The 23,279-nt window shown below is 45.7% G+C and overlaps 8 protein-coding genes across 8 annotated transcripts; 4 read left to right on the top strand and 4 right to left on the bottom strand.

The window, feature by feature from the left end:
- Positions 1-230: 230 nt before the first annotated feature.
- Positions 231-1,730, bottom strand: I203_104649 (uncharacterized protein; the record flags this gene model as incomplete). The annotated part of the gene is made up of 6 exons (XM_019143763.1): positions 231-457; positions 576-711; positions 833-1,128; positions 1,250-1,494; positions 1,611-1,657; positions 1,716-1,730. 6 exons carry the CDS (start codon positions 1,728-1,730, stop codon positions 231-233), a joined length of 966 nt encoding a protein of 321 aa, XP_019006812.1.
- A 634-nt stretch (positions 1,731-2,364) lies between these two features.
- Positions 2,365-3,303, top strand: I203_104648 (uncharacterized protein; the record flags this gene model as incomplete). Its single annotated transcript, XM_019143764.1, has 6 exons — positions 2,365-2,396; positions 2,460-2,523; positions 2,592-2,690; positions 2,840-2,942; positions 3,024-3,132; positions 3,213-3,303. 6 exons carry the CDS (start codon positions 2,365-2,367, stop codon positions 3,301-3,303), a joined length of 498 nt encoding a protein of 165 aa, XP_019006813.1.
- Positions 3,304-4,294: 991 nt separating this feature from the next.
- Positions 4,295-4,889, top strand: I203_104647 (uncharacterized protein; the record flags this gene model as incomplete). Its single annotated transcript, XM_065517579.1, has 2 exons — positions 4,295-4,736; positions 4,831-4,889. The coding sequence occupies 2 exons, from the start codon at positions 4,295-4,297 to the stop codon at positions 4,887-4,889; spliced, it is 501 nt and encodes a 166-aa protein (XP_065374397.1).
- Positions 4,890-5,280: 391 nt separating this feature from the next.
- On the top strand, positions 5,281-9,515 carry I203_104646 (uncharacterized protein; the record flags this gene model as incomplete). The annotated part of the gene is made up of 11 exons (XM_019143765.1): positions 5,281-5,721; positions 5,810-6,137; positions 6,220-6,591; positions 6,669-6,724; positions 6,813-6,988; positions 7,064-7,439; positions 7,502-7,587; positions 7,642-7,715; positions 7,782-7,800; positions 7,866-8,427; positions 8,541-9,515. 11 exons carry the CDS (start codon positions 5,281-5,283, stop codon positions 9,513-9,515), a joined length of 3,465 nt encoding a protein of 1,154 aa, XP_019006814.1.
- A 520-nt stretch (positions 9,516-10,035) lies between these two features.
- On the bottom strand, positions 10,036-10,936 carry I203_104645 (uncharacterized protein; the record flags this gene model as incomplete). The annotated part of the gene is made up of 3 exons (XM_019143766.1): positions 10,036-10,140; positions 10,314-10,588; positions 10,705-10,936. 3 exons carry the CDS (start codon positions 10,934-10,936, stop codon positions 10,036-10,038), a joined length of 612 nt encoding a protein of 203 aa, XP_019006815.1.
- A 394-nt stretch (positions 10,937-11,330) lies between these two features.
- I203_104644 (uncharacterized protein) lies at positions 11,331-13,384 on the bottom strand (the record flags this gene model as incomplete). The annotated part of the gene is made up of 7 exons (XM_019143767.1): positions 11,331-11,498; positions 11,588-11,670; positions 11,763-12,059; positions 12,163-12,217; positions 12,276-12,977; positions 13,050-13,220; positions 13,280-13,384. 7 exons carry the CDS (start codon positions 13,382-13,384, stop codon positions 11,331-11,333), a joined length of 1,581 nt encoding a protein of 526 aa, XP_019006816.1.
- A 262-nt stretch (positions 13,385-13,646) lies between these two features.
- Positions 13,647-15,074, top strand: I203_104643 (uncharacterized protein; the record flags this gene model as incomplete). Its single annotated transcript, XM_019143768.1, has 6 exons — positions 13,647-13,990; positions 14,065-14,167; positions 14,258-14,377; positions 14,482-14,553; positions 14,648-14,776; positions 14,877-15,074. 6 exons carry the CDS (start codon positions 13,647-13,649, stop codon positions 15,072-15,074), a joined length of 966 nt encoding a protein of 321 aa, XP_019006817.1.
- Positions 15,075-15,500: 426 nt separating this feature from the next.
- Positions 15,501-22,865, bottom strand: I203_104642 (carbamoyl-phosphate synthase, large subunit; the record flags this gene model as incomplete). Its single annotated transcript, XM_065517578.1, has 7 exons — positions 15,501-15,539; positions 15,609-16,018; positions 16,074-19,591; positions 19,643-20,343; positions 20,391-21,620; positions 21,671-22,431; positions 22,481-22,865. 7 exons carry the CDS (start codon positions 22,863-22,865, stop codon positions 15,501-15,503), a joined length of 7,044 nt encoding a protein of 2,347 aa, XP_065374396.1.
- Positions 22,866-23,279: the final 414 nt, after the last annotated feature.

The raw sequence follows: 23,279 nt of genomic DNA, 5'->3' as shown, positions 1-23,279 counted from the left end.
GGATAATACTTCGGTATGACGGTGAAAGCATTGACACCAGTGGTATTGGACATTCTGAGCGGTGCATCACCATACAAGCGCAAGCATGGTTTGCCGAGAGCAATCTGTTCCGCATCGGTTTGGACCAAATCATATATACATTCTTCCAATTCAACTCCATTTGATCCATAGACATTTATGTTACAACTGAATTCTCTTTCTACCTACTGACTACCAACGAGGATCATAGCCTATCTCGTCCTAAAGGTCCTACCAGTCGCGGTCCTTCTCTCAGCTGCGACCTCGGGTTTAGCTCGGTTGAGAATCTTGAGGAACTCTGCTACTCTGTATCTCATTCTGGAGTGCATGTAAGCTTTGGAACATTTGATATGGTAGTGCAAGTAATCTCGGAACAATTGGATTCGGTCGATGGTCTGTTGAGTTTGTGCTGGGTTGGCGAAATGTCTCGGTGAGAAGACTGTGGATCAAACGGCGAGTGTCAGCTCAACATGACAGGGCAAAGTATTGAAAAGATTTGGTAATCCTCAGAAGCGATGATCAGAGCGATAGGAGTAGCTATGATAACTCGAACTCACCAAACGTGACGTATCCCCAATCTTCACCGTTATGCAATCCAGGTAGATGTCTAATCTCAAGTGGTGGTTCTCGATTAGAGTATCTTACTTGAGGTGCATTTTGTAGTGCATTCAGTTTACGAGCGTCAACGAATTCCTATGGATTCAAAGAGATTAGCTATCTTTTCGTGCTGCAGGACAATTGCGCCTTATGATGATGTTCCTCATAATTATGACTTTCTGTCGTATTGATCAAATTGATCAAACACCATACTCACCTGTAAGAAAACCCTTCCAAATACTTTATCAGTTTCCTCCTTGAACACTGTACTAAACACCACCGTTACTCTATCATTGGAAGCTTGGATGTATATCGCCTCTTCTTCCCTATATCTAACAATTTTCAGTTCACCTTTTGTCTCTGATTGTTCGGCTATGTCCTTCTGTTGAGCTCCACCTGCATCTTTATAATTCGCTTGAAGGGTTGACTCCTCGGCGAAAGCAGATAAGAAAGGGGATGACATTGCGGTTGATTTTAGATGGGCGAGTTTGGATATGAGGGCGAGACGATCTTCTACAATCATTCACAAAGAGGAATCAGCATACCATTATCACTTGTACACACATTCTGAGAATAGTAGGATATAGAGGATCATGTTTCCAACATCCAATCTCATGAGGACAGTCTCACTCACCATTACCCTCTGGCAACTGTTCCAAATCAATGACCAGACTAACATCGTATTCCGGTTCAGTCTGATCCTGAGGTAACAGGTAGCCCTGATATTCATTTTGCAGGTGTTCTCTCGCACCGTATTTCACTAGATCGGGCCAACATTGAATACCCATCGACAAGAGTAATTTCGTTTTGGATTCTGGGGTTGATAGGTGGAACCGGACATTGTCGTAATCTACGAATTGGATATCGGCTCGAGAGGCTCTGAGAAAGTCCGAACGAGGCTAATGTCAGCGATCATTAATCTCAATCAAGAAGATATGGCTGCCCACTGATCGGCGAATGATTGAAGGTATTCTGGAGGGAGATGCGCAACTCACTTCTCGAACCTGTCCGTGAGTACATCATTGATGATGACGCTGTGTGACTAGTAGAAGGGGATTTATCAGCTGAAAGTTCACCATGGAGCGGTTAGATCAGCTTACCTCTAACAAGATCATGTTGCTATTTGTGTCTTCGTTGGCTCTGTCGGATATATGCTGATGTACTGGTATATCAAGGTTAATCTACAGAAAGCAGTGAAAGCGAGAGTGGTAGTGGTAGTGGTAGTGGTGGATGTTACGCATCGATACCTCATTTCAGGGTTGCACCTACACCTACACCCTCTCAGATATCAGCCACACGCCCACACAACCCACTCCACGCGAGTATCAGGCTGGGTCAACATGCTTAGATCCGTCGGAAGTTGCTGACTAACTGTTCACTTTGCCGTTGGCCGCCCGCTGGTGTTTACGATAGGAGCAATCTTCAAAGTCGATCAGAAAAAATAAAAATCATGAACGACGAGAACGACTGCTACGATAAACGACCATAACAGTCAACAAACGTATGACCACATCAGCCCAAGGACCACGATCCCGATTGAGAACCAGTCATCTATCTCCCCTTGCCTTTGCTCTTGTTTTCCTCATAATTTCAGTCATCCTCTCCACTCAACTCAATCCCCTCAAGGGAATACGCCACCTTCGATCGGTCATATCTGTATCCTTACCTAGGATCAAGACGACGACGACTGCAGTAGCATCATCGATAAGGAATATACATAATCCCTCTGTAGAGCTTGGGACTAGTACGATGCCGTCAAGAGAAGATAGAGAATGGAACCGGTAAGTTGGACCTATCAAGGGATATCTATCGATTTCAAAGTTGATGAATGTGTGTATGGATAGGTTGGCAGTCCACATGGATCAGTTTCATTCCCATTTCAGATACGAATTCAACAGGGTGTATACGGTGAGTGAGCCCATCATACCTTATATTGGTTGTGCATTGTTAATGGATTTTTGTCTCGCTCGTAACAGTTGGCAGATGGTGGATTTCAAAAAGAAGGAATGACCTTACCTAGGTTTCTAAGGGAAGCTCAACAGTTGTATACGCATTTGGATATGCATCATCGTATAGTGAGTCTGATTTGCTTTGCTCGTGTTCTTCAGTAACGTATTTCGAAAAGGAGGGTATGCTGACTGTTGTATTCTATAGGAAGTGAGCTTCATTTAACGATGTGTTTTTTTCGCTTGAGATCAACACCAATCTAACATTATCGGTTCAGGAAACATATATCTTCCCAGTATTAGCTAAGAAGATGCCTCAATTCAAAGAGGGTGCAAGGGAATCAGGTGAACATCTAAAGAAACATAAAGGTATACATGATGGTGAGTCACCCATTCCGAAAAAGATCGAAATCGAACAGTAAGCCAAATACCTAATACTGGATGTGTTGTGGATTGGTGCAGGTTTAGAAAAGTATGATGCATTTTTAAGGAATTCATTGGAGAATCAATCAGAGTATAGCCCAACTAAGTTGAGGGAAATAATGGATGGGTTCAAGGAAGTTTTATTCACGTAAGTCGAAGTTTCACTATCGTCTATCCCTTATTGTATGTGAGTGAGAACTAATCCACAAAATCTCCAATCTATTATAGCCACTTGGACGAAGAAGTGAAAGATTTAGGTGCGGAAAGCATGAAGAAAGCAGGTTGGAGTTTGGATGAAATTAGACGTATACCGATGTAGACTACTGTAGTAACTGGAGGGTCTAGTATTCTTATTATAATGGTTTCACAGATAGTGAGAAATGTTATATTTGTAATCTGCTGATCCACCGTTACCACTGATGACTTTCAATAACGCATCTTCTTCTGAATCCTCCATATCACAAAGCTCATCATAGGTGATGTTTGACCCTTGCTCCAAAGAGTAGAAAGCCGAAGCCAAAGCCAAAGCTTTGTTGCGTCGTAGTCTGGGTTACGAAGTTTGGCTCTGCTCTAACCCTTTTACCGACAACCTTATTTATCTGGTTTGGAAGAGGATCCTGTCGTTCACTTGTCTCCTTCTTGCCATTCATTCATCTCCTTTCCGCTTGATCATTTTCACTGCATCGCTTTGGCTTCGCAAAAATCATCATTTAGACAAAAAGAAAACCCACAATAGATCGGACTGTTGATCTTTGTCTTCTTTTTCCAAAGAATCGATTTCCCCTTCTCTACAGTAGAGTATCCTCTGGTTTTCCCACTATCCCTCTGCAACCGTCCTTTGGCCCATCAACAACACACAGACACAGGCTCGTAAACTCAATCATTTCAAAATCTCCTTGGCCGTGTTCAGCTCTGCGCAAGTACCGCTTCTCAGTATCAGGTCAAGACAGGAGAGGTACAGTACGGTGCGTTGGTCCATATGATTAGCTCGCTACATAGCATGATGAACATTCAGCTGACCGATCATATGGGAAAGCAGTGCATATACTGCCTTCCATCATCCATCAGCTCCTGCTTGCTATACCGGCGGGTCATCTTTCTCGCTTTCGATCAAAGGTCTTCCTCTCGGTATTTTGGTCACAAAGCCGGTATGATCGGTCGGATCATACGACTAATGATTCACAGAGAAAAACATGTCTGACCGATCAAAGTCATGTTCAAAGGACCTACACACACTGTCAAAAGGAAAAGGCCGAGACTTTGACTCTGACTTTGATGGTGATAATCACAACAACAACAACGGTGTCAGAATGGCCAATATGGCTACTCATGCAATGAATGTATCAAGATTACTATCTTTGGACGTATATCGTTCACCGGATTCATTTGTTCGTACATCCCCTTGCGAACTGGGTGAAGAAGATTCAGAGGGGGAGGGCGGAGGCGAAAATAAGGTTCGAAACGAGGACTACCCGTACCGACCTGGATGTTCGAGTGAACTACCATCATCACCATCAATACAAGCTATCAACAACAACAATGCACGATCACCCATCGGTCATGCGCAGCAGCCTCAACATCAAAATCCTTTGGTAGACAGTCACAGATCACAATCATCATTTTCAGGCCATGAAGTTCAAAGTGACTTTGACTTTGATAATGGTGACTACTACTTTTACCACTCGGACGACAATTGTCCGAACTCGAACTTAGATGTTGAGAAAGAATCGGATGGCACTTGCTCGACAACAAGTGAGAAATCAATTTCTCCTTCTCGTGCTCATCAATCAAACTCAGCCAGTTCATCCTTTCGATCTCAAGCATACTCGCCTTTGGTTACTTTTAGCCGAAAGCGAAGTAGAGGAAATGGAAGATGGCAAACCCAAACTCACCGCTATCACTTGAATCCGGTGTGGACGTGCGTATGTCTTCTATCCAGGACAAGGATAGACAAGATACAGTAGACAAACAATACCTGTCCGCAAGAGAAGAACAACAGACAACACCATCAAAGCCTCATCACCGTTTACCCTGTTTCTCAGATCTGGAAAAGCAACAACAAGACATTGTTGTACTTGATAATCAATTACACGGTGAACATGACGAGATCAAAGCATTGTCTCCGCCACGAAATGGAATAGAGAGAGAAAGCAGAAAACGAAAACCAAAGGAACCCTCGAATCTTCATAATCACTCAACATCAATATCACCTACCACTTTTATCAGCAACTCAGAATTCCCACTTCTATCCAAACATCATTCTTTATGCCGACAACCACGACAACCTAGTCACAAAATGGATCATCAACCTCATGAAAACACCGAATCTCATTCGAATATACCGATACCGATACCGATACCGACAGACTATCCAGGTCAATCAGGATCAGGTTCGGGTTCAATTCGTGTACCGCCACCACCACCACCTAGACAACCATCATCGGGTGCAGGATCAGAGCATTATCCACCTTTATATACTAGGGTACCAGTAGATTTTCAACTTGGAAGAGATCATCATCAACAACCTAATGAAGCTGGACCATCTACTCATCCTCATCAACTAGCTTCAAGCTATTTATCACATCCTCAACAACTTCCTATGGTCTATTCTGCCAATCCACCTGAACATCCTACAAATCCGTATCAACAGATCTATCATCGGACACCGCCCGATAACAAGCGTAGGAGAGGAAGGCTGGCTACGGCTTGCGTCAATTGCAATCGCCGTAAACAGAGGGTGAGCCTATTCACTTGATACTTGGGCGTACAGTATATCAGATTGTACATGATATGGGAACTGACGTGTTTACTGGATGATGGGACAGTGCGACGGTGAAATTCCTTGTGGTCTGTGCTTGAAGAGGAATGTTCCATGCTCTTATCCTACAGAGATGAATACCTCTTATAACGCAGATGCAGAGAGGGTGAAGCAGTCTGCTACCATGATGGCTTCTTCGTCTTCTGCACCTACTCATCAACCTGCCAAGAAAGCTAGGATGAGCGTTGAAGAAGGAGATGCGGCGAGGGTGGGCGATCCGTCGTTCAAAGCTAGAGGCAGAGAAAGAGATGGTTTGACCGATGATCAAGCTGGAAGAGCTAGGAGGATGTCTCTTCCTTCAGAGGGTATAGAACATCGTCAACATGTTGGACCAGGTGGGTGAAGATGGTGATCTCACTTGAGAATGAATCTCGCTCAACGAAACGTCACTGAATTAGCTTCCCCTCTGATTGATAGGATCCCAGAACCCTTCTCGAGAACCGACCTCAACGCAATCATCAAATCTCTCACTACCCATCCCTTCTCATCCCATCTCTTCCGAAAGGAGCAACCCCATGATGCACCGTCTGGACCAAATTCCGACCCAAGAAGATCCCGAAACTTCTCTGGGTAGGTTCTGGAGATCCTATACCGATCTTAGACCTAGTACCAGTCCGCTTCCTTCTTCAACGGGGATAGGGGTTGGAACAAGAGGTGAAAGTGGTAGTCATGATAAAGATGAGACTTGCTCTTCGTCTGCATCGGACAAATTGATGGAAGAGAACGAGGCCTACGGTGTTGGCAGTTTGAGGACTCACACAGGTCCTTGGGATGGGGGAAAAGGTGAAAGTTAGTATCTTAGTATTTCTTTCAATGTCATCACTTTTATTCGAATGGGTGTTGATGTATATCCTCTATTGCACCAGAAACGTTCTTCGGCACGAGTCATTTTGGTCCACAGCTGGCTGCCAAAGTCATCAGAGTAAGCCATCACATCCATCTCTCCTCAGCCGGCCCGATCACCTGTCAGATTAGGTTACTGATGTCTCATTGTCATCTCTGCGCCACAGAGCATGCCTACTGTCCCACTGGCGGATGTACGACATGCGCCGTACCGTGGCGCCTCGAGATTAGACGGTGTGAAATCTTATACTCTTGAATCCCAGACGAGGCAATTGGTGGGTTATCTCCCAGCAAGAGAGGAATGCGATCGTTATGTGAGAAGGTTCTTTGAAAGATACAATAGGTGAGGCTATCTTTCATATGTGCATCAAACCATCTGATTGGTCGAAACGCTGATGACTCACTGATACTCCAAAAGCCACAATGATATCCTCTATCAACCTGATTTCATGGTAGCCTATCATCGATTTTGGAACGATTACAATACCAAGCAATCCTCTCAAGTGGACCTACGTTACCTTGGCTTACTCCTCATCGTCTTAGCTTTGGGAGTACTTTTAGACCACGACCCATCTGAAAAAGTAAATAGGCAAAATCAATTGCTCAATCTGAGGTTGAACGAAGAGCAGAAAACAATCGTGGAAGGAATGATGAATCATTTGGAGAATCAGACGATGAGCTTGAAAGATAGAGAAGAGAAATCGTCGAAATGGTCTTGGGCAGCCAAGAGGGCGTTATTGGAAAGTTCGAGCTTTTTTGGTGAATCAATGGATACTGTCAGAGCTGGGTTATTGGTAAGTGACCCATCTATTCTGCTGTCTTAGCCGATTGGCTTACACGATATACACCATGACAGATCGCTCTCTACCTCAATGTATGTAGGAGAGTACCAGAAGCTTGGACTGCGATTGGTACGGCGATCAGAGCTGCCCAGGCTCAAGGGTAAGTCAGCTGACAGTGAGGAGGAGAAGGGCTGCTTAACTGACGATAAGATAGTCTACATGTTGATGGATCGTCTTGGAAAGGAATGACTACAAAGGAAGCTGAGTTGAGAAGGAGGCTGTGGGCTCGTAAGTCGACAATCATCAGGCTACGAAACAATGCAAAATCGCTGAGTCCTCGGTTTTTGCATGTAGAGCTGTACGCAGTTGATCGGTAAATTTCATGTGAAGATCCCAATAGACTCCAGAAGCTGATGTTGCCGCATAATATACATCCAGCTCTATCGCTCTCTTCCTCGGTCGACCAGTCTGCATCCAGGATGGAGAGTTCACCACCAGAGAACCAGCCAATATGCACGACGACGAACTGGAGATGCCATCCATATTCCCTCGAGGATTATCTTTCCCTACCAAAACTACATTCCTTATCCTTCATTATCGCCTAGCCAAGATCATCGGTGAAGTCCAATCAACATGTTTCAACCTCAATCCGCGAAAGTATTCGGATGTACAAGAATGTGAAGAGATGTTTTTGAGATTCAAAGAATCATTACCGCCACATTTTAAATTGGATAGAGAAGGAACAGATTTCACGTTGGACGATCAACAAGGGTACAATTGGCTACCTATCCAAAGACAAACGTTGAATGCGAAATTCCATTTGGCCAGGATATCTCTACATCGCCCGTACCTCCTCAGATCACTCGGTAGAAGCAAGTCCAGAAAGGTGAACCCTTATATAAGAAGCAGAGATGCTTTATTGCATTCTGCTACCGCAGATCTGCAATTGAGGTTCATGTTCAATGAGCTCGACCCGCTCGATAGATTCAAGTGGATGACTGTGAGCGAGAATTTCTTTTTCGTCTTCGATGCCTTCTCTGTTATCCCTGATCTATCGATCTTGTGAAGCTTATGCTAGGAAGTGACTGACTGGCTTTGGACCTCTTTTGCCAGGTGGCATCAGGATTCAATTCCGCCACTATCCTCGGTATCCTCTGCCATCTAGGCTACAAAGATTCACGATTCCCGAAAGGTTCGTTGAGATCGATGATCCAGGCTTACATCGCTCTCGAAGAAAAGACTATCCGAAGGGACGAAGCTTTGGAAACTGAATTGATGGTCTTGAGACTGATGGAAGCTAAAGCTTTAGCGAGAGAAGACATGGATCTGAGGAGTGGGAGGACCACTCCTGGTTCTCATGGTTCTATCGTTGGGAATGAACCTAAATTGATGGTCCAGATCAATCAGAGTAGATTCATGCCTCCACCACCACAAATACCTGTGGTGGACAATCAACCTCGATCTACTACATTGGGATCTCGCCAACATCGACTCCAACATCCACAGTCGAGAGTCGACATCACCACGGATTTATCGGCAGACATCAATACGTCTAACGATATTTGGTCGTCTTCCGCACCTGTCCATGTTGAGCCTATGGCAGACTCAGCTCGAGATCGACTTCGACCTGGAACGGGACATGGAATACATTCTGAGAATGAGAATGATACTCTACTGCCATACGATTTAAATTCGCAATACGATCCAACGAACGTGCATTTACCGACCCCCTTACCACATTCTTCATCTACTCCCTCACTGTCCACTGCACTGGGTCTAACGAATCACAATCACAATAATACATATAACGACAATCCCAATCAGAACACACAAGGCGATGATACCCGAAGGACACAAAACGATAACGAATGGTATTTACCTTCCGATTGGGATCCTACGACATCCGGCTTGCCCGATTCGTCCGACCCCTCTGCATGGCAGGCTCTGCTGGGTATGGAATGGATGAATAACCTTGATCTAGATATGGATCTGGACATAACGGAGGGGGAGAATACAGGTAGTTTGATAGCTCCCCTGGGACAAGGTCAGGCTCAGAATGGACAAGATAGGGATGGACATGGGCTTTGATAGGTTAAATAAGATGCGATTTGGGGTATGGAAGTGGACCATAAACAAGTTAATCTACATCTCCGATGTTATATGATCACACCTCCATTGCATGATGATGGAAAGAAAATTCGCAGTTACTTTAATGCGATATTTCAGCTGTATATTCCTGTGACGGTGGTCGACGGGATGTGATCTATTGCTTGGAAGTCGAAAACACATACATACGGGTCATCAAAAATCTTGATATCGAGGTGGGAATGTGATAGATTGTCATGTGTTATAGGCAACAGATCAGTTGACAAATATATATCTATATTAGGATTTATGTATCATAGTATCTATCGAAGTGCAGCGAAATCACCTATTGAAGGCTACAGTGTGCCGCCTTGAGTCATTGTATTCTCCACTACAGTACCCATCATAAGACATGTGACATTCGATGGATTTGATACATCTCTTCATTTCAAATCCATCTTACCCGTACTACTTACTACATTGATATCAGATTATTTTTCTATGGGGGTCGAGAAAAACACTTTCAAAGCTTCCTTTTCTGCTTGATCGCCAATTCAGCATCTTCTTTCTCATCTTTGGGAACACCAGCTACTTTAGGTGCAACTATACCATTCAACTTTCTTAGGGCCTATCAAATCACAATAACGACTTTTATCAGCGATGACCTGAAGAATCTGACATGAAGGATAAGACCATCTTTCCATCATGATGCAGACAACGAATTTGTCATATAACTCCACATGTCGTCTTGATGGAAAAAGTACAGTAAGAAGGAAATTCGACCGAAAGCAATAAACATACCATTGCAAATCCATTATCAGGTATTTCATCTCCCGGTCTATCTTGTAACCTGACTATTCCATCGGGTGTAGAATAAATTTGAAGAACAGTTACGAGATTGTACGTTGGTCCAATCTTGAATTTCAGGTCATGGTTGAAATCAGCTTCGATCAAATCTGCGATTACCTCTCTACCTGTACCGGTTTTGGTGGAGATGGATGGAGAGAGGGAGGTGATATGGAATTTGTGAGTGGTAGTTGAAGAGGTTACAGTGGGGATATGTAGGAGCTGTCCAGCTATATCGACATGGACTTAGTCAGTGAGATGATCAATTAGGTAAGAGATTACAGAGCAGTACAATAGCTAGGAAATGAGGAGTTGAATGGAATGGAAGAAAGAACCTCTAACCCACCGACTTCCTCTCTGTTCTTGGCATACGCCACTGGATCTTCATAACAACTATCCTCCGTAAAGCCCTCTACGATCTTAGTCATCGTTCCCTTCCCTTGGAATATATCTAGAACCAACGCAGCATGGTCTAAATGTCTTTTCTCAAGTTTCAAAGACGGTTCACATGAGATTGAAGATGGGTCATTGGAGAGGGTGGAAAGGGATGAAGCGGATACTTCTTGTTGGTCGGACATGTTGCTACTTCTCAATGTACTCGGTGTGAGCGATAGATGTGGTATACAGTATGTGTGATGATATGCAGTATGGTCTTCTATTCAGTTGAATTCTTATATTGTTTGCTCGAGATCGTACTCGAATCATGAGATGGACTACCTCCACTCTCACGATCGACTCATGTCAAAATGACATCATTGGGAGGAGACTCACCCAGGTGAAAAGTGCATAAGTGTCGATGCAATATGTATGTATATGTATGAGATATATATATCTATGATACAATGATCCGTGACATGCTAATCTGTCACTCAAGACATGCCATGAGTTGATGATATCCTGATAAGCCTGCGAACGAAGTCACTAGACCCCCCTGTGGTGTAACCAAATGGTACCGCTACCCACTATCCAGCCTCACAAACCCAACCCCCATCTATCCTTCAAAGTCCTCTTGACATCTCCCAAAGCTCTCAAATTAGGTCCTTGAGCTACTATCGTCGCTTTTCCAGAACCCAATCCGTAATTCAACCTTGATGATGAAGATGCAGGTCTGAGTACCCTGTTGGCCGTCCTCCATAGGTCCTACAGTAGCATAAAACACCGTTAGCCATATTTCCCCATAACACCGTTGATCCGTATAACAGCGTTTCAAGAAAGGAGTATAGACCCACCTCCAATGTCAACTCATCAATCTTCGCACACATCTCCTCTACAGGCACTTTGTGTCCGTGAATCTGAACTTGTCTACCTAGATCTGCAGTATGTAAGTATGCAAGGTCATTTCATCAGCTTTATTCCCTTACCGCTGTTCATAGTTCAGTTCTTGAGTCTAGATCCCGTACTCACCCTCCACAGCAGTCAATTTGCTCTCTAAAGCCATGACCAACGTAGATTTCAACATGTTCTTGGCTCTCAAGAACTCCTTCTGTTCGATTCCTCCGAACATCTGACCAGTCAGGGAATGTAACTGGCCAGCGATCACATCCACTATCCTAGGTGCAAATTCCGGATAGACCGAGGCCGCTATACCGAACAAGCCGGAATCGGCGTAACAGTGATGGAATCCTGCACAGTAATCGACAGAGTAATGCTGGTTGAGGACTTTGGTGTATAGCCGCGTGTACATCCCTTTTCCTGGACCACCTGAGTTCGAAGGATGTGATATTAGCTCGACATACAATGTACAGACTGATTGCATGTGTAGAGATACTTGTAGAAGAACATGATAGAGATATATGCCACTCACCAGCTGAGAAACTACCACCACCACCCAGTAACGTCTGCAAGGTAGCCAAAGCGTACTGCAAAGACTCGTAAGCTGCTGACAGTCCCAGAAGGATCACTTTTGGAGAAACTCACAATATCAGGATCATGTATACCCAGTCCTTCAAATCCAATATGTATATGAACCAATTTATCCTCTGGGTTCTCTACGTAATATTCGCCGCCAGTATATACCGCTTTGGCATTGACCAGTCCGTCGTAGTCTGATGGTGCAGCTACATTCGATACGGTCGCAAACGATTTACTTCCTAACGGTGTTTGTGGTTGTTGTATAGGAGTATGTAACGTCGAGGAGGAAGAGGTTGAGGTAGAAGGTTGTATATCGCCAAAGAACTTCTGTGATAATTCTACCAATTGATCATGAGGCATTCCAATACCAGCTACGACGATTCTCTCGGGTTTATACCAATCACTCATAAATCCTCTTACTTCCTGTTCCCCCAACTTCGGTAATTGACTTTCAGGACATAGTAATGGCATACCCAATGTGTTGTTTTGGAAAGCGACCGTATGGAATATCTCAGGTAAGATTAATTCTGGTTTATTCCATATTTCCCTTATCTCATAAGACGCAGCTTCCTTCTGAGCCAGTATTTCTTCAGGTAATAATAATGGATGTCGAATAGTCGATGAGATCAATTCTAAAGCTAGAGGTAAGGATTCGGGAAATACTGTAGATTGATACATTATTGTTTCTCTTGAGGAGGAACATGTCACTTGAGACCCCAATGAGTCGATCAAACGAGTCATCTCTTCGTCAGAATGTTTGTCTGTACTCTGTGACGAGAAAGGAGGTAGACTATGAGCTGGCTAGTCACTTTTCACACTCACCAACCTGAATGAACTCACCTTGAAAGCCAACCTATCTAAAAGATGTGATATCCCACTTGTCCTTCGACTCTCAAATCGACTACCGACATCTACGTAGACACCCACGGCGTGGAAGTGTCCAGGAAGGGCTTCAGTCGCCACTCGCACTTTGTTGGGTAGGGTGGTGACGACGGATGCTGGAGAGAGGGTCTACAGAATAGGTGAACAAGGTTAGCTACACACGAAAGAGACAAGTGTCAAAAGCTTACGTGTGAAGACGAAGAAGCATATCCTTTGCGCAGTATCGAGCTGGACGGCTGAAAGGCTTTCAGACTTGGCACAAGTGACGAGGAAGGTCGGGGTATCCGGATCATTTTGCTCTACCTGTTTGCTGTTGTGAAGTAAGTGGAATGCACAATGCCGACGTTGTTCATCATTTATTCGTTCATCCATCTGATCTCGCTCATTCGAAACATCCAAGCGGCAAAAGCGGCGATCACCGAGACTCTGGATCGAAGCAACCGAAAACACCGAAAAGTTGAAGGTCGAGAGAGAGGGGGAGATCACCTTAGTTTTCTTCAGCAACTATCTTCAAGGTCCAGACCCTCCGATTGGAGCACAAGAAACCTCAAAACAATGCCGCCCAGACTCTCAACGCGAGCTATCTCAACCCCCTTGGCGGGACTTCGTTATGCCTCTTCCTCAGCCACATCGAAATCAGCTTTGTCCGTTCCTAAACCTGGACAAGCTGGACCTTCGAGCTCAAGTGCCCCTGCGTCCATACCGAGATCTTCTTCTCCTGTAACTAGCTCAACTACGAACGATACAAAGGGCAAAGCTAAAACTGGACCTCAGACGATACCACCTCTTCCGCGACCCTTGGGGATTACAACCCCTCCCAGCTCGGCGAACAAGACCTGGTCGCAGAGGAAGAAAGAGCTGTTGGATGATGACAGACACAAAGCGAAGAGAAAGGCTTTGTGAGTCGGCTTAGTCCAAAGAGTGAAAGGATATCGAAAGGCTGATCCGAAGGATGTGGTGAATATCTGTATAGGGTAAAAGAAGCTACTCAAGGCTATTTTCATGATTATAATCGAGCCAAAGGCGTTGGTGGGGGAAAGCTATGGATAGCACCAAACGTTTTGATCAGAGAGGATGTGAGTCATGCTGTTCGCTATGACATTCGCAAGAAGTACATCTTCTGGTTGTGACGCATATGAGCTGATGAGATGGAACGACATCCGTAGAAAGCATTATATTTTCCAGATATTTCGGGGAAATCATTGTTAGGTGAAGAAGTACATACGACGGATCTCCTTCGAGGTCAAATCACATTAGTCTCTGTGATCGCTACGAGATTGTCAGAGGTGAGCTCATCCGCTGCTTGCTTCATCGCAATCTCAAGGAACCTATCGCTATCCTTCGGATATTCAGTCAATTGAGCGACACAGCTAATCGCTCGAGGTGGTAGGAACATGAACAATCATTCACTCAGCCTGTATTGGAAGATTTTGCTGGACATCCAGAATTCAATTTTGTCCAGGTGAGCCAGTCTCCTCCCGGAACAGGCCTCCTGCCATTTGACAGAATAAGGACTGACCAAATGTTGATCATGTATGACGAATCACCGATTGCAGATAAATCACCAAGAAAACAAATTGAAATCTTTCCTTGTATCATTCTTCATATCCTCCTTGAAACGAACAATAGCAGAAGATAGATGGGGCGATTACTTGATATCAAGTGGTGAATGGTCACCTATGGATGTGAGTTTGAGTTTGACCTTTGATATATAACCCATATGATCGGGATGAACAGGAAACTTCCTCAAGATCAATTTTACTGATTGAGATACGGATTTTACAGATCACAAACCCTTTAGGAATAGATAACAAGCTTTTAGGATATGTATACCTCATCGATCAGAATTTGAAAGTCCGCTGGGCAGGTTGTGGGACAGCTAGTCCCGAAGAATCTCAGGCGCTGAGGCGAGCTACGGCGGTGTTATTAGGTAGGATCAAAGGTGGTTCGGAAGTTGAACAATCAGGGGTATCTACGGAATAGATAGATAGGTACACTAGGTCATGCAACATCTACAGTACACATCCCGATTTTAACAAGACCTATGTGATGGTCAGTACAGTATGCACGCTGATCCCGGGTTTCAAGACGTTCAATGCATAATATTTGTATTGTATATGAAAAAAGAAAATATTTCTATTTTGTATATACTTATAAATTCTTTTTCGATTGGGGTTTGTTGAGTATGATCTTCGATTCATCTATGTACATAAAGGTGATTTGGTATGTGTGTATAAGTATAGATATGCAAGCAGGAAAAAAAGACATGAGATATAAAATATATGAGGAAAGACCAGACAGTTCTAATCTAAGAATAAGCCCAAACAAGGTCCGATAAGAAAAGACAAGGTTAGACAATATGTGCTAGGACGAAGAAGAGACATGGGTAGCAAAACACAAACTCTATAGTCAAGCACCAAGAACAAGTGTGAGAAGAGCCATTCGGACCTATCAACGTATCGCAACAAACATCAGCACTTCTTCGCAAAAGGGAAGAATATATGAGAAGTTACTTACGAAAAGACCATATCTCATTTGTCTGAAATAAGCCGCTCTCTTTGAATCGAAATCTACCTCTGGATCAATCTCGTTGACCCTAGGTAAGGGGTGCATGACAATAGCCGATTCCTTGGCTTTGGCAAGGACGTCGTTGTTGATCACGTAGATATCTTTGACAGCTTCGTACTCTGTGACGTTCTCAAATCGTTCCTTTTGGACCCTCGTAGCATAGAGAACATCCGATTTAGCAATGATATCATCTGAGAGGACAGTCGATTCGGTCCATCGTACACCCGCTCGAGATGCCTCGGACTTGACAGAGTCGGGCATGGTCAGAGATGGTGGTGAGACAAAGTTGATGGTTACGTCATATAATGATAAGAGCTTGACGAGAGAGTGGACAGTTCGTCCGTTCTTCAGATCACCAACTAAGAGCCAGTCGTCAGCAAAAGTCGTCTTGGAGGAACTGGGGATCAAACTCACTCAAAGTAACGGTGATACCGTTGACTGAACCCAATTCTTCTCGAATACAGAAAACATCCAACAAACTCTGGGTTGGGTGCTCGCCGATCCCATCACCGGCGTTGATGATAGGTACGGGACTCGACTTGGCAGCTGCTTTACTAGATCCGACAGAGGGGTGTCGGAGGACAATGGCATCAGAGTAACATCCAACGGTCCTGATGGTATCGGCCAACGATTCTCCTTTTTGCACGGAAGAGGTAGAAGCGGAGACTTGCACAACCTCACCACCACATCGCTTCATGGCAGCCTCGAAAGAGGTGGATGTTCGTGTCGATGGCTCGTAGAAGAGAGTACATAATACTCTACCCTTGAGCGTATCGACTGCACCACTTCGTTCCACTTGAGCTCTCATCTCAGAGGCAAGGTTGAAAAGAACATGGAGATCTTCTCGGTCGAATTGCTTGACGGATAAAATGTGTCGTCGAGAGAATGCTGGGTGGGTTTGGAGTGAGAGGAGGTTTCGGACGGGAGAAGTGTTGACAGCAGCTATGGACGACAAAGACATGAGTTTGTCGTTGGCTGGAGGACCGAAAGACGCAGGTCGTTCCATAGTAGGAGACAAGAGAGCTGAAATCGATGGTCGCTTCTGTAAGGCGAAAGACCCACGAGCTTGTTTGGCGGTCGCGCTTCGGTTTCCGGCGGTAGAGACATCTCGTCCAAGGGGCATGGAGAAGGACAAACCGTCAAGGAAGACTGAGTGACCGTTGATGACGACTCGGTGAATCGCTCCAGCGATGGACTTGCCATCGAGAGGTGACCATGTGTCAGCTGCTTGCGGTGCGAAGGTTGACCTTCTGTTCACCTCGACTTCAACGTAGGTTTGAGACTGTTCAGGCAAGCCAAAGATGTTTCTTGGATTCTCACTGAGCCTCAGGGAGATATCCTCAAGAGTGAGTTTACCATCGGCAACGGCAGTCAAAAGGAGGGGTAGCGATTCAGCGACACCGGAACTTGGAGAAACGGAGTTGCCAAGAGCGGTACCAAGCTCGAAAGGAAGGACACCGACGGAGAAGATGTCAATGGTGGCCAAGTTATCCCAGAGAGCTTGTTGATCATCGGCGGTAGGGAGACACTTGGCGGTTGGATAATCAGCCTGCGAGTAGAACAAGGCGTAGATTGATACATCGCAGGTGACGTTCAATCCCTTCTCCTTGGCGAGAGCGATCAGCAAGATGTCGTCTCGCGTAGATATACTGGCAATGTGGATTGACCTGTTGTTCAAGCTGGCAAGAAGCAAGATTGAAGCGAGATCGGTAGCCCGAGCGTCGGTGACAATTGGCTTGTCTGCTGGCCAAGCGGCAAAGTGTTGGGCAACACTGGTGACCTTGTTGACCGATCCGAAGAAATTGTTGAACGGGATGAACAAGGCTTTAGCACCTGCAGCGATCGCATCCTGGAGTCTTGATGCGTTCTCGGCAGTAGCGGCAACAGAGAAGAAGTAGTCGCAGTGAGAAGCACCAGTGGCATTGGCTTGAGCTCGTTGAAGGGAGATCTCGTCTTCGACGGCAGATGCTACACCTTGAGGAACCATTTGCATGACAGTGAAACCACCTCGGATAGCCGCCTGAGAGGCCTCGCTGAAGTCGTTGGAGTTGGGCTCGGCAGCACCAGGTACGAAGGCTTGAACGGACACAAGGCTTGGGAAAGAGAAGGTTTCGTGAGAAGTCTTATAGTCTACACTGGTAATATCGAAAGTAGGCTTCTTGAGTACAGCTTCGATGAAGAGTTTGGCACATTTGACGTTGGTGATAAGTGGGATAGCGAAGTCGACGGCCATTCGTCTAGATCGATAACCTTGAGAGATGTAAGAAGCAGGTCTTCGAGATCGGTTCTTGGATGGCAAGTTGATGTACAAGTCGATCAAGTTGTTGGCCAAGTGCTGAGTCAAAGAGTATTCAGCCTTTTGAGGGTTGAGATCGTTGACGGAACCCAATGCTTCGAGGAACTTGACGGGGATACCGTGCTCCTGGAAGAAGTCTGAAGTACCAGCGGTAGCAAAGAGGTTGTAACCTTGCCTGTGGAGTTTGTGAACAACAGGTAACATCTCCAATTTCTCCTTGAAGGAACCGATAGAGAGCAGAATATTTTTCTTTGGTGGTCGGATACCAGTCGAGATCAGTGCTTTGAGATAAGCATCGTACTTGTTTTTACCGAAACAAGCGACTTCACCGGTGGAAGCCATTTCGACACCTAACACAGGATCGGCACCGGACAATCGACTGAAAGAGAATTGAGGTACCTTGACACCGACATAATTAGGCGGCAGTTTGACGTCTGGGTAAGGAATGACAGGGAAACCAAGCATGACTTTGGTTGCAAGCTCGATAGCATCGATTCCAGTGACCTTTGAGACGAATGGGAAGGATCGAGCAGCTCGCAAGTTACATTCGATAACCTTGATTTCGTTGTTTTTGGCGATGAATTGAATGTTGTATGGACCAGTGACGTTAAGAGCCTGGCCGATCTTTTGGGTAGCGATTTCAATCTTTCTGATAGTCTCGGGGTCAAGATCTTGAGGAGGCAAGATGAGGGTGGCATCACCGGAGTGCACACCCGCATTTTCGACGTGTTCGGAGATGTAGTGCATGACCATTTTACCGTCTCGAGCAACGGCATCCATTTCAATTTCCTTGGCTTCTTCGATATATTTGGAGATGACGACGGGGTGATCCCTAGAAACGTCGGTAGCTTGGGTGAGGTAAGATTCGAGATCATCCTCGGAGAAGACCACGTTCATAGCAGCACCGGAGAGCACATAGGATGGTCGCACAAGCACGGGGTATCCCACCTTGTCACAGAAGGTCTTGGCTTCGGAGAAACTGGTAAGCTCTTTCCAAAGAGGTTGGTCGACGCCGATTTTGTCGAGCATTCGAGAGAACTTGTATCGGTTCTCGGCGGTATCGATCATTTCTGGGGAGGTACCATAAATCTTAACATTTTGTCGGTGGAGAGCTAATGCAATATTGTTAGGGGTTTGACCACCCATGGACAGAACGAGACCACTTGATCGCTCAATATCGTAGATATCGAGCACAGTCTCGAGCGAGATATTCTCGAAATAGAGCTTGTCGGCTTCGTCATAATCGGTGGAGACTGTCTCAGGGTTGTAGTTGATCATGACAGTCTTCATGCCTTGTTCTCGGAGGGTTCTGATGGCTCTTACAGCACACCAATCGAACTCGACGGAGGAACCGATTCTGTACACACCAGAACCAAGAACCATTACACCATTGTCATCAAAGGTGACATCGTGTTCGCTAGCATTGTATGTGGTGTACAAGTAGTTGGTGAAAGCAGGGAACTCGGCAGCAACGGTATCGATTTGCTTTACGTATGGAGAGATGCCAGCTTCAATACGGAGTCTTCGAACAGCAAGCTCGTTGGAGTTGAGAGCTTTAGCGATTTGTCGATCGGAGAAACCAAGTTGCTTGGCGTTTCGGATGAGTTGGTTGGGGACAGTAGAAGCGTTGAAGGTCCTGTAGAAGAAATTAGCTATGTACATTTTTACGATTTATGTTGAGGCTTACCCAATGAGCTTCTCGGTCTTGGACAATCTCTCAAGTCTTGTCAAGAACCAAGGGTCGATGTTAGACATCTTGTTGAGCTTCTCGACAGAGTAACCCCTCTTGAGTGCAGTAGCAAGGGCGAAGAGACGTTGATCGGTAGGATTGGCGATCTCATGATCAATGTCTTCGACATCGATGTGGTCACCGAAACCGGGGAATCGATCATCGATACATCTTATGGCTTTTTGAATGGTCTCTTCGAAAGTTCGGCCGATAGCCATGACTTCACCAACGGATTTCATGGAACTACTCAAAGCGGTACTGACTCGGTTGAACTTCTTCAAGTCCCATCGAGGAATTTTGACTACACAGTAATCTAATGAAGGTTCGAAACAAGCCGAAGTGAGCTTGGTGACAGAATTCTTGATCTCGTTCAGAGGAATGTTAAGACCCAATTTGGCGGCGATAAACGCAAGAGGGTAACCGGTAGCCTTAGAGGCAAGAGCGGAAGATCGAGAGAGACGAGCGTTGACTTCAATGATGCAGTATTCTTTAGAGTAAGGGTTAAGGGCGTATTGAATGTTACATTCACCCACGACACCAAGATGTCGGATGACATTGACAGCGGTCGTTCGAAGCATGTTGTAGTCGGCATCGGATAGGGTTTGAGAAGGAGCGACGACGATGGAATCACCGGTGTGGATACCCAGGGGGTCGAAATTCTGTGGCATGGTCAGCTATGGCATGGCACGGATAGTACACGACTCACCTCCATGTTACAGACAGTGATACAGTTGTTTCTGCAATCTCTGACCACTTCGTACTCTATTTCTTTCCACCCTTTCATTGACTTCTCAACCAGAACCTGGGGAGAAGTGGCGAAAGCCTTGTTACAGAGCTCGGTAAGTTGCTCATCATCTTGAGCGAAACCGGAACCGAGACCACCAAGAGCGTAGGCGGCTCGGACGATGACTGGATAACCAATTCTGTTGGCAGCTTCTGTGGCTTCTTGAAGGTTGACGGCACTGGCAGATTCAGCACATTTCTCGCCAATTTCCTCCATAGCTTTAGCGAAGAGATCTCGATCTTCAGTGGTGATGATGGTCTCGATTGGGGTACCAAGCACCTTGACACCGAGAGAGGCGAATTCATCTTTCAGCTTGATACCGACTGAAAGGGCGGTTTGACCACCAAAGGTACAGTAAATACCATCGGGCTTCTCGTGTTTGATGATCTTTCGTACGAATTCAGGTGTAACAGGAAGGAAGTAAACCTTGTCTGCGAGACCTTTCGAGGTCTGGATGGTAGCGATGTTAGGGTTGACAAGAATGGTATAGATACCTTCTTCCTTCAAAGCCTTGATAGCTTGCGAACCGGAGTAATCAAATTCACCGGCTTGACCAATAGAGAGACCACCAGAACCGAGAACAAGAACCTTCTTGACGTGTTCTTTAGGTCGAGCAGCGATGTTATCTGCGAGGTCACCCCCAGGCATGTCGATGGGGACGAGTTTACCTTCTCTGGCGGAGTCAACCATACTCTTAATGAAGACGTCGAAGATGAATTCGGTGTCTCGAGGTCCAGGAGCTGATTCGGGGTGGAATTGTACTGAGAAGAAGGGTTTACCATTCTTACCCATCCAGATACCTTCGTTGGATTGGTCATTGGCGTTGGTGAAGAAAGCTTCCCAACCGTTCTTAAGGGTAGAGACATCGACTTCGTAACCGTGATTCTGAGAAGTGATGTAACATCTACCAGAAGATGAACACGTACAAGGCAAGTTCATACCTCTGTTACCGTACTTCATCTTTCGAGTGGAAGCACCTGAGGCCAAAGCGAGAAGTTGGTGACCAAGACAAATACCGAAGATAGGGACTTTGCTGGTCTCAAGCGCTTTGGAAAGGTTGGAAATGGTCTCTTTGACCATGGAGGGGTCACCAGGACCGTTAGAGACGAAGAGACCATCGTATGGTTCGGTCTCAGCATTGAAGTCATAATTCTAAAGTACGATCAGCGTAGCTCATTTGGCCAAGCCTATGGACCACTCACCCAAGGAACAACCTTGACCTCGACACCTCTTTCTCGGAAACATCTAATTTGGTTCCACTTCATACCAACATCGATAGCCACGACTCGCAATTGCTTGCCAGTCCTAGGGTTGATTTTCTTCTCTGACCCGGTGATAGCGGTGTAGAGAGTGGGTTGTTGAGTGGAGACCTTTGCGACAAGGTTGATACCGTTGGGGTCATAGAAAGGTACAGACTCGTAATCTTCTTTCCAGTTCAAAGCGAAGTTATCTGTAGAGTTGGACCTAGCCATCGAAGGAGCCGAAAGACCGTTGAGAAGTCTGGATACTCCACCGAGAACTCCCGATTGGGATTCTCTACCTCTTGATTGACTATCAACAGCCGAGGCACCTTGCTTGGCGAGGACTCGACCAAGAAGGACACCACCTTCTCTAAGTCTCTTGGTCAGCATTCTAGTGTCGACACCCCAGATAGCGGGGATACCTTGTTCTTTGAGCCATTGACCAAGACTGGAGTTGGCGAGATGGTGCGAGAAACTTGGGTGGTAGTTGGCTACGACGAGGGCAGCGATGTGGATGTGAGAAGACTCGAATTCGAGAGGGAGCGAGTCAAGGAGGTGTGTAGGAGGAAGGACGTTATGAGCGTCCTCGGAAGTAGGAATGTTGGAAGTAGCAACATTGGGTCTTTCGGGTACACCGTAGTTACCGATTAAAGGGTAGGTGAGGATCAGGATTTGAGAGGAGTAGGAAGGATCGGTCAACGACTCGGGGTAACCGACCATACCTATGAAGGGTGAGCATTGGAAGACATGCTAGCTATCTAGGTAGCTTACCAGTCTGGAAGACACATTCTCCTGCTACTGATTTCTTAGCACCGAAAGAGTGACCAGCCAAAGCGAGACCATCGGCAAGTTCGAGAACAGCATCCGGCTCTCCCATAGAATCGTCCCATTTAGGTTCTTCGGGCATACCCTCCCAGTCAATACCTTTGAGAGTGGCTGGTGGGTGAAGACTACCTAATGGCTTGGGAGCAGGGGCGACGAAGGAAGACGCACGATTGACGGTAGGCCGAGGGGAAGTAGCTGCGGGAGCTGGTGAAGCTGGTGGGGTAACATCGACAGCAGAGTGACCAGCGGGAGCTACAGAGACAGCCTGTTGAGCAGGTGGGATGTCGCTGGAAGGTACGACACCTTCGAAACCTGGTACGGAAGGAGCCATCGCGAAAAGTTGAGGAATTTCGCGATAGTCACAATAAAAGAGAGGCGGGAGTGTCGGTTCTTGCGATATGTAGAGGGGAAAGGGGGGGGCTAGAAAGAGGAGCTAGAAAGGACTCTTTCGTTTTTCAGTATTTTTACAAGATGCGCGGTGCTCGAACCAGACACAGTGGTTTTTGGCGTGCTGGACCAAATAGGTATGCATTGGAGAAGAGGAGAGAGGAGGAGAGGAGAGAAGAAAGAGGAAAGATGAAAGAAAGAAAGAAGAAGGACACAAAGTGAGATGGATGTGTCAGTCACCACCGTACCACCGTGCTGATGGCAGTAGTAAATTTTTTTTCCAGCTACTGGATTTTGGATTTGAGTGGATTACCGTGAAAAGTGGAGGACACGCTGACAGAATAATGGGTGAATTCGT

This window comes from Kwoniella mangroviensis, assembly GCF_000507465.2.
Source record: "Kwoniella mangroviensis CBS 8507 chromosome 1 map unlocalized Ctg01, whole genome shotgun sequence".
NCBI classification, from domain to species: Eukaryota; Fungi; Basidiomycota; class Tremellomycetes; order Tremellales; family Cryptococcaceae; genus Kwoniella; species Kwoniella mangrovensis.
This window is presented reverse-complemented; position numbering and strand designations above follow the sequence as displayed.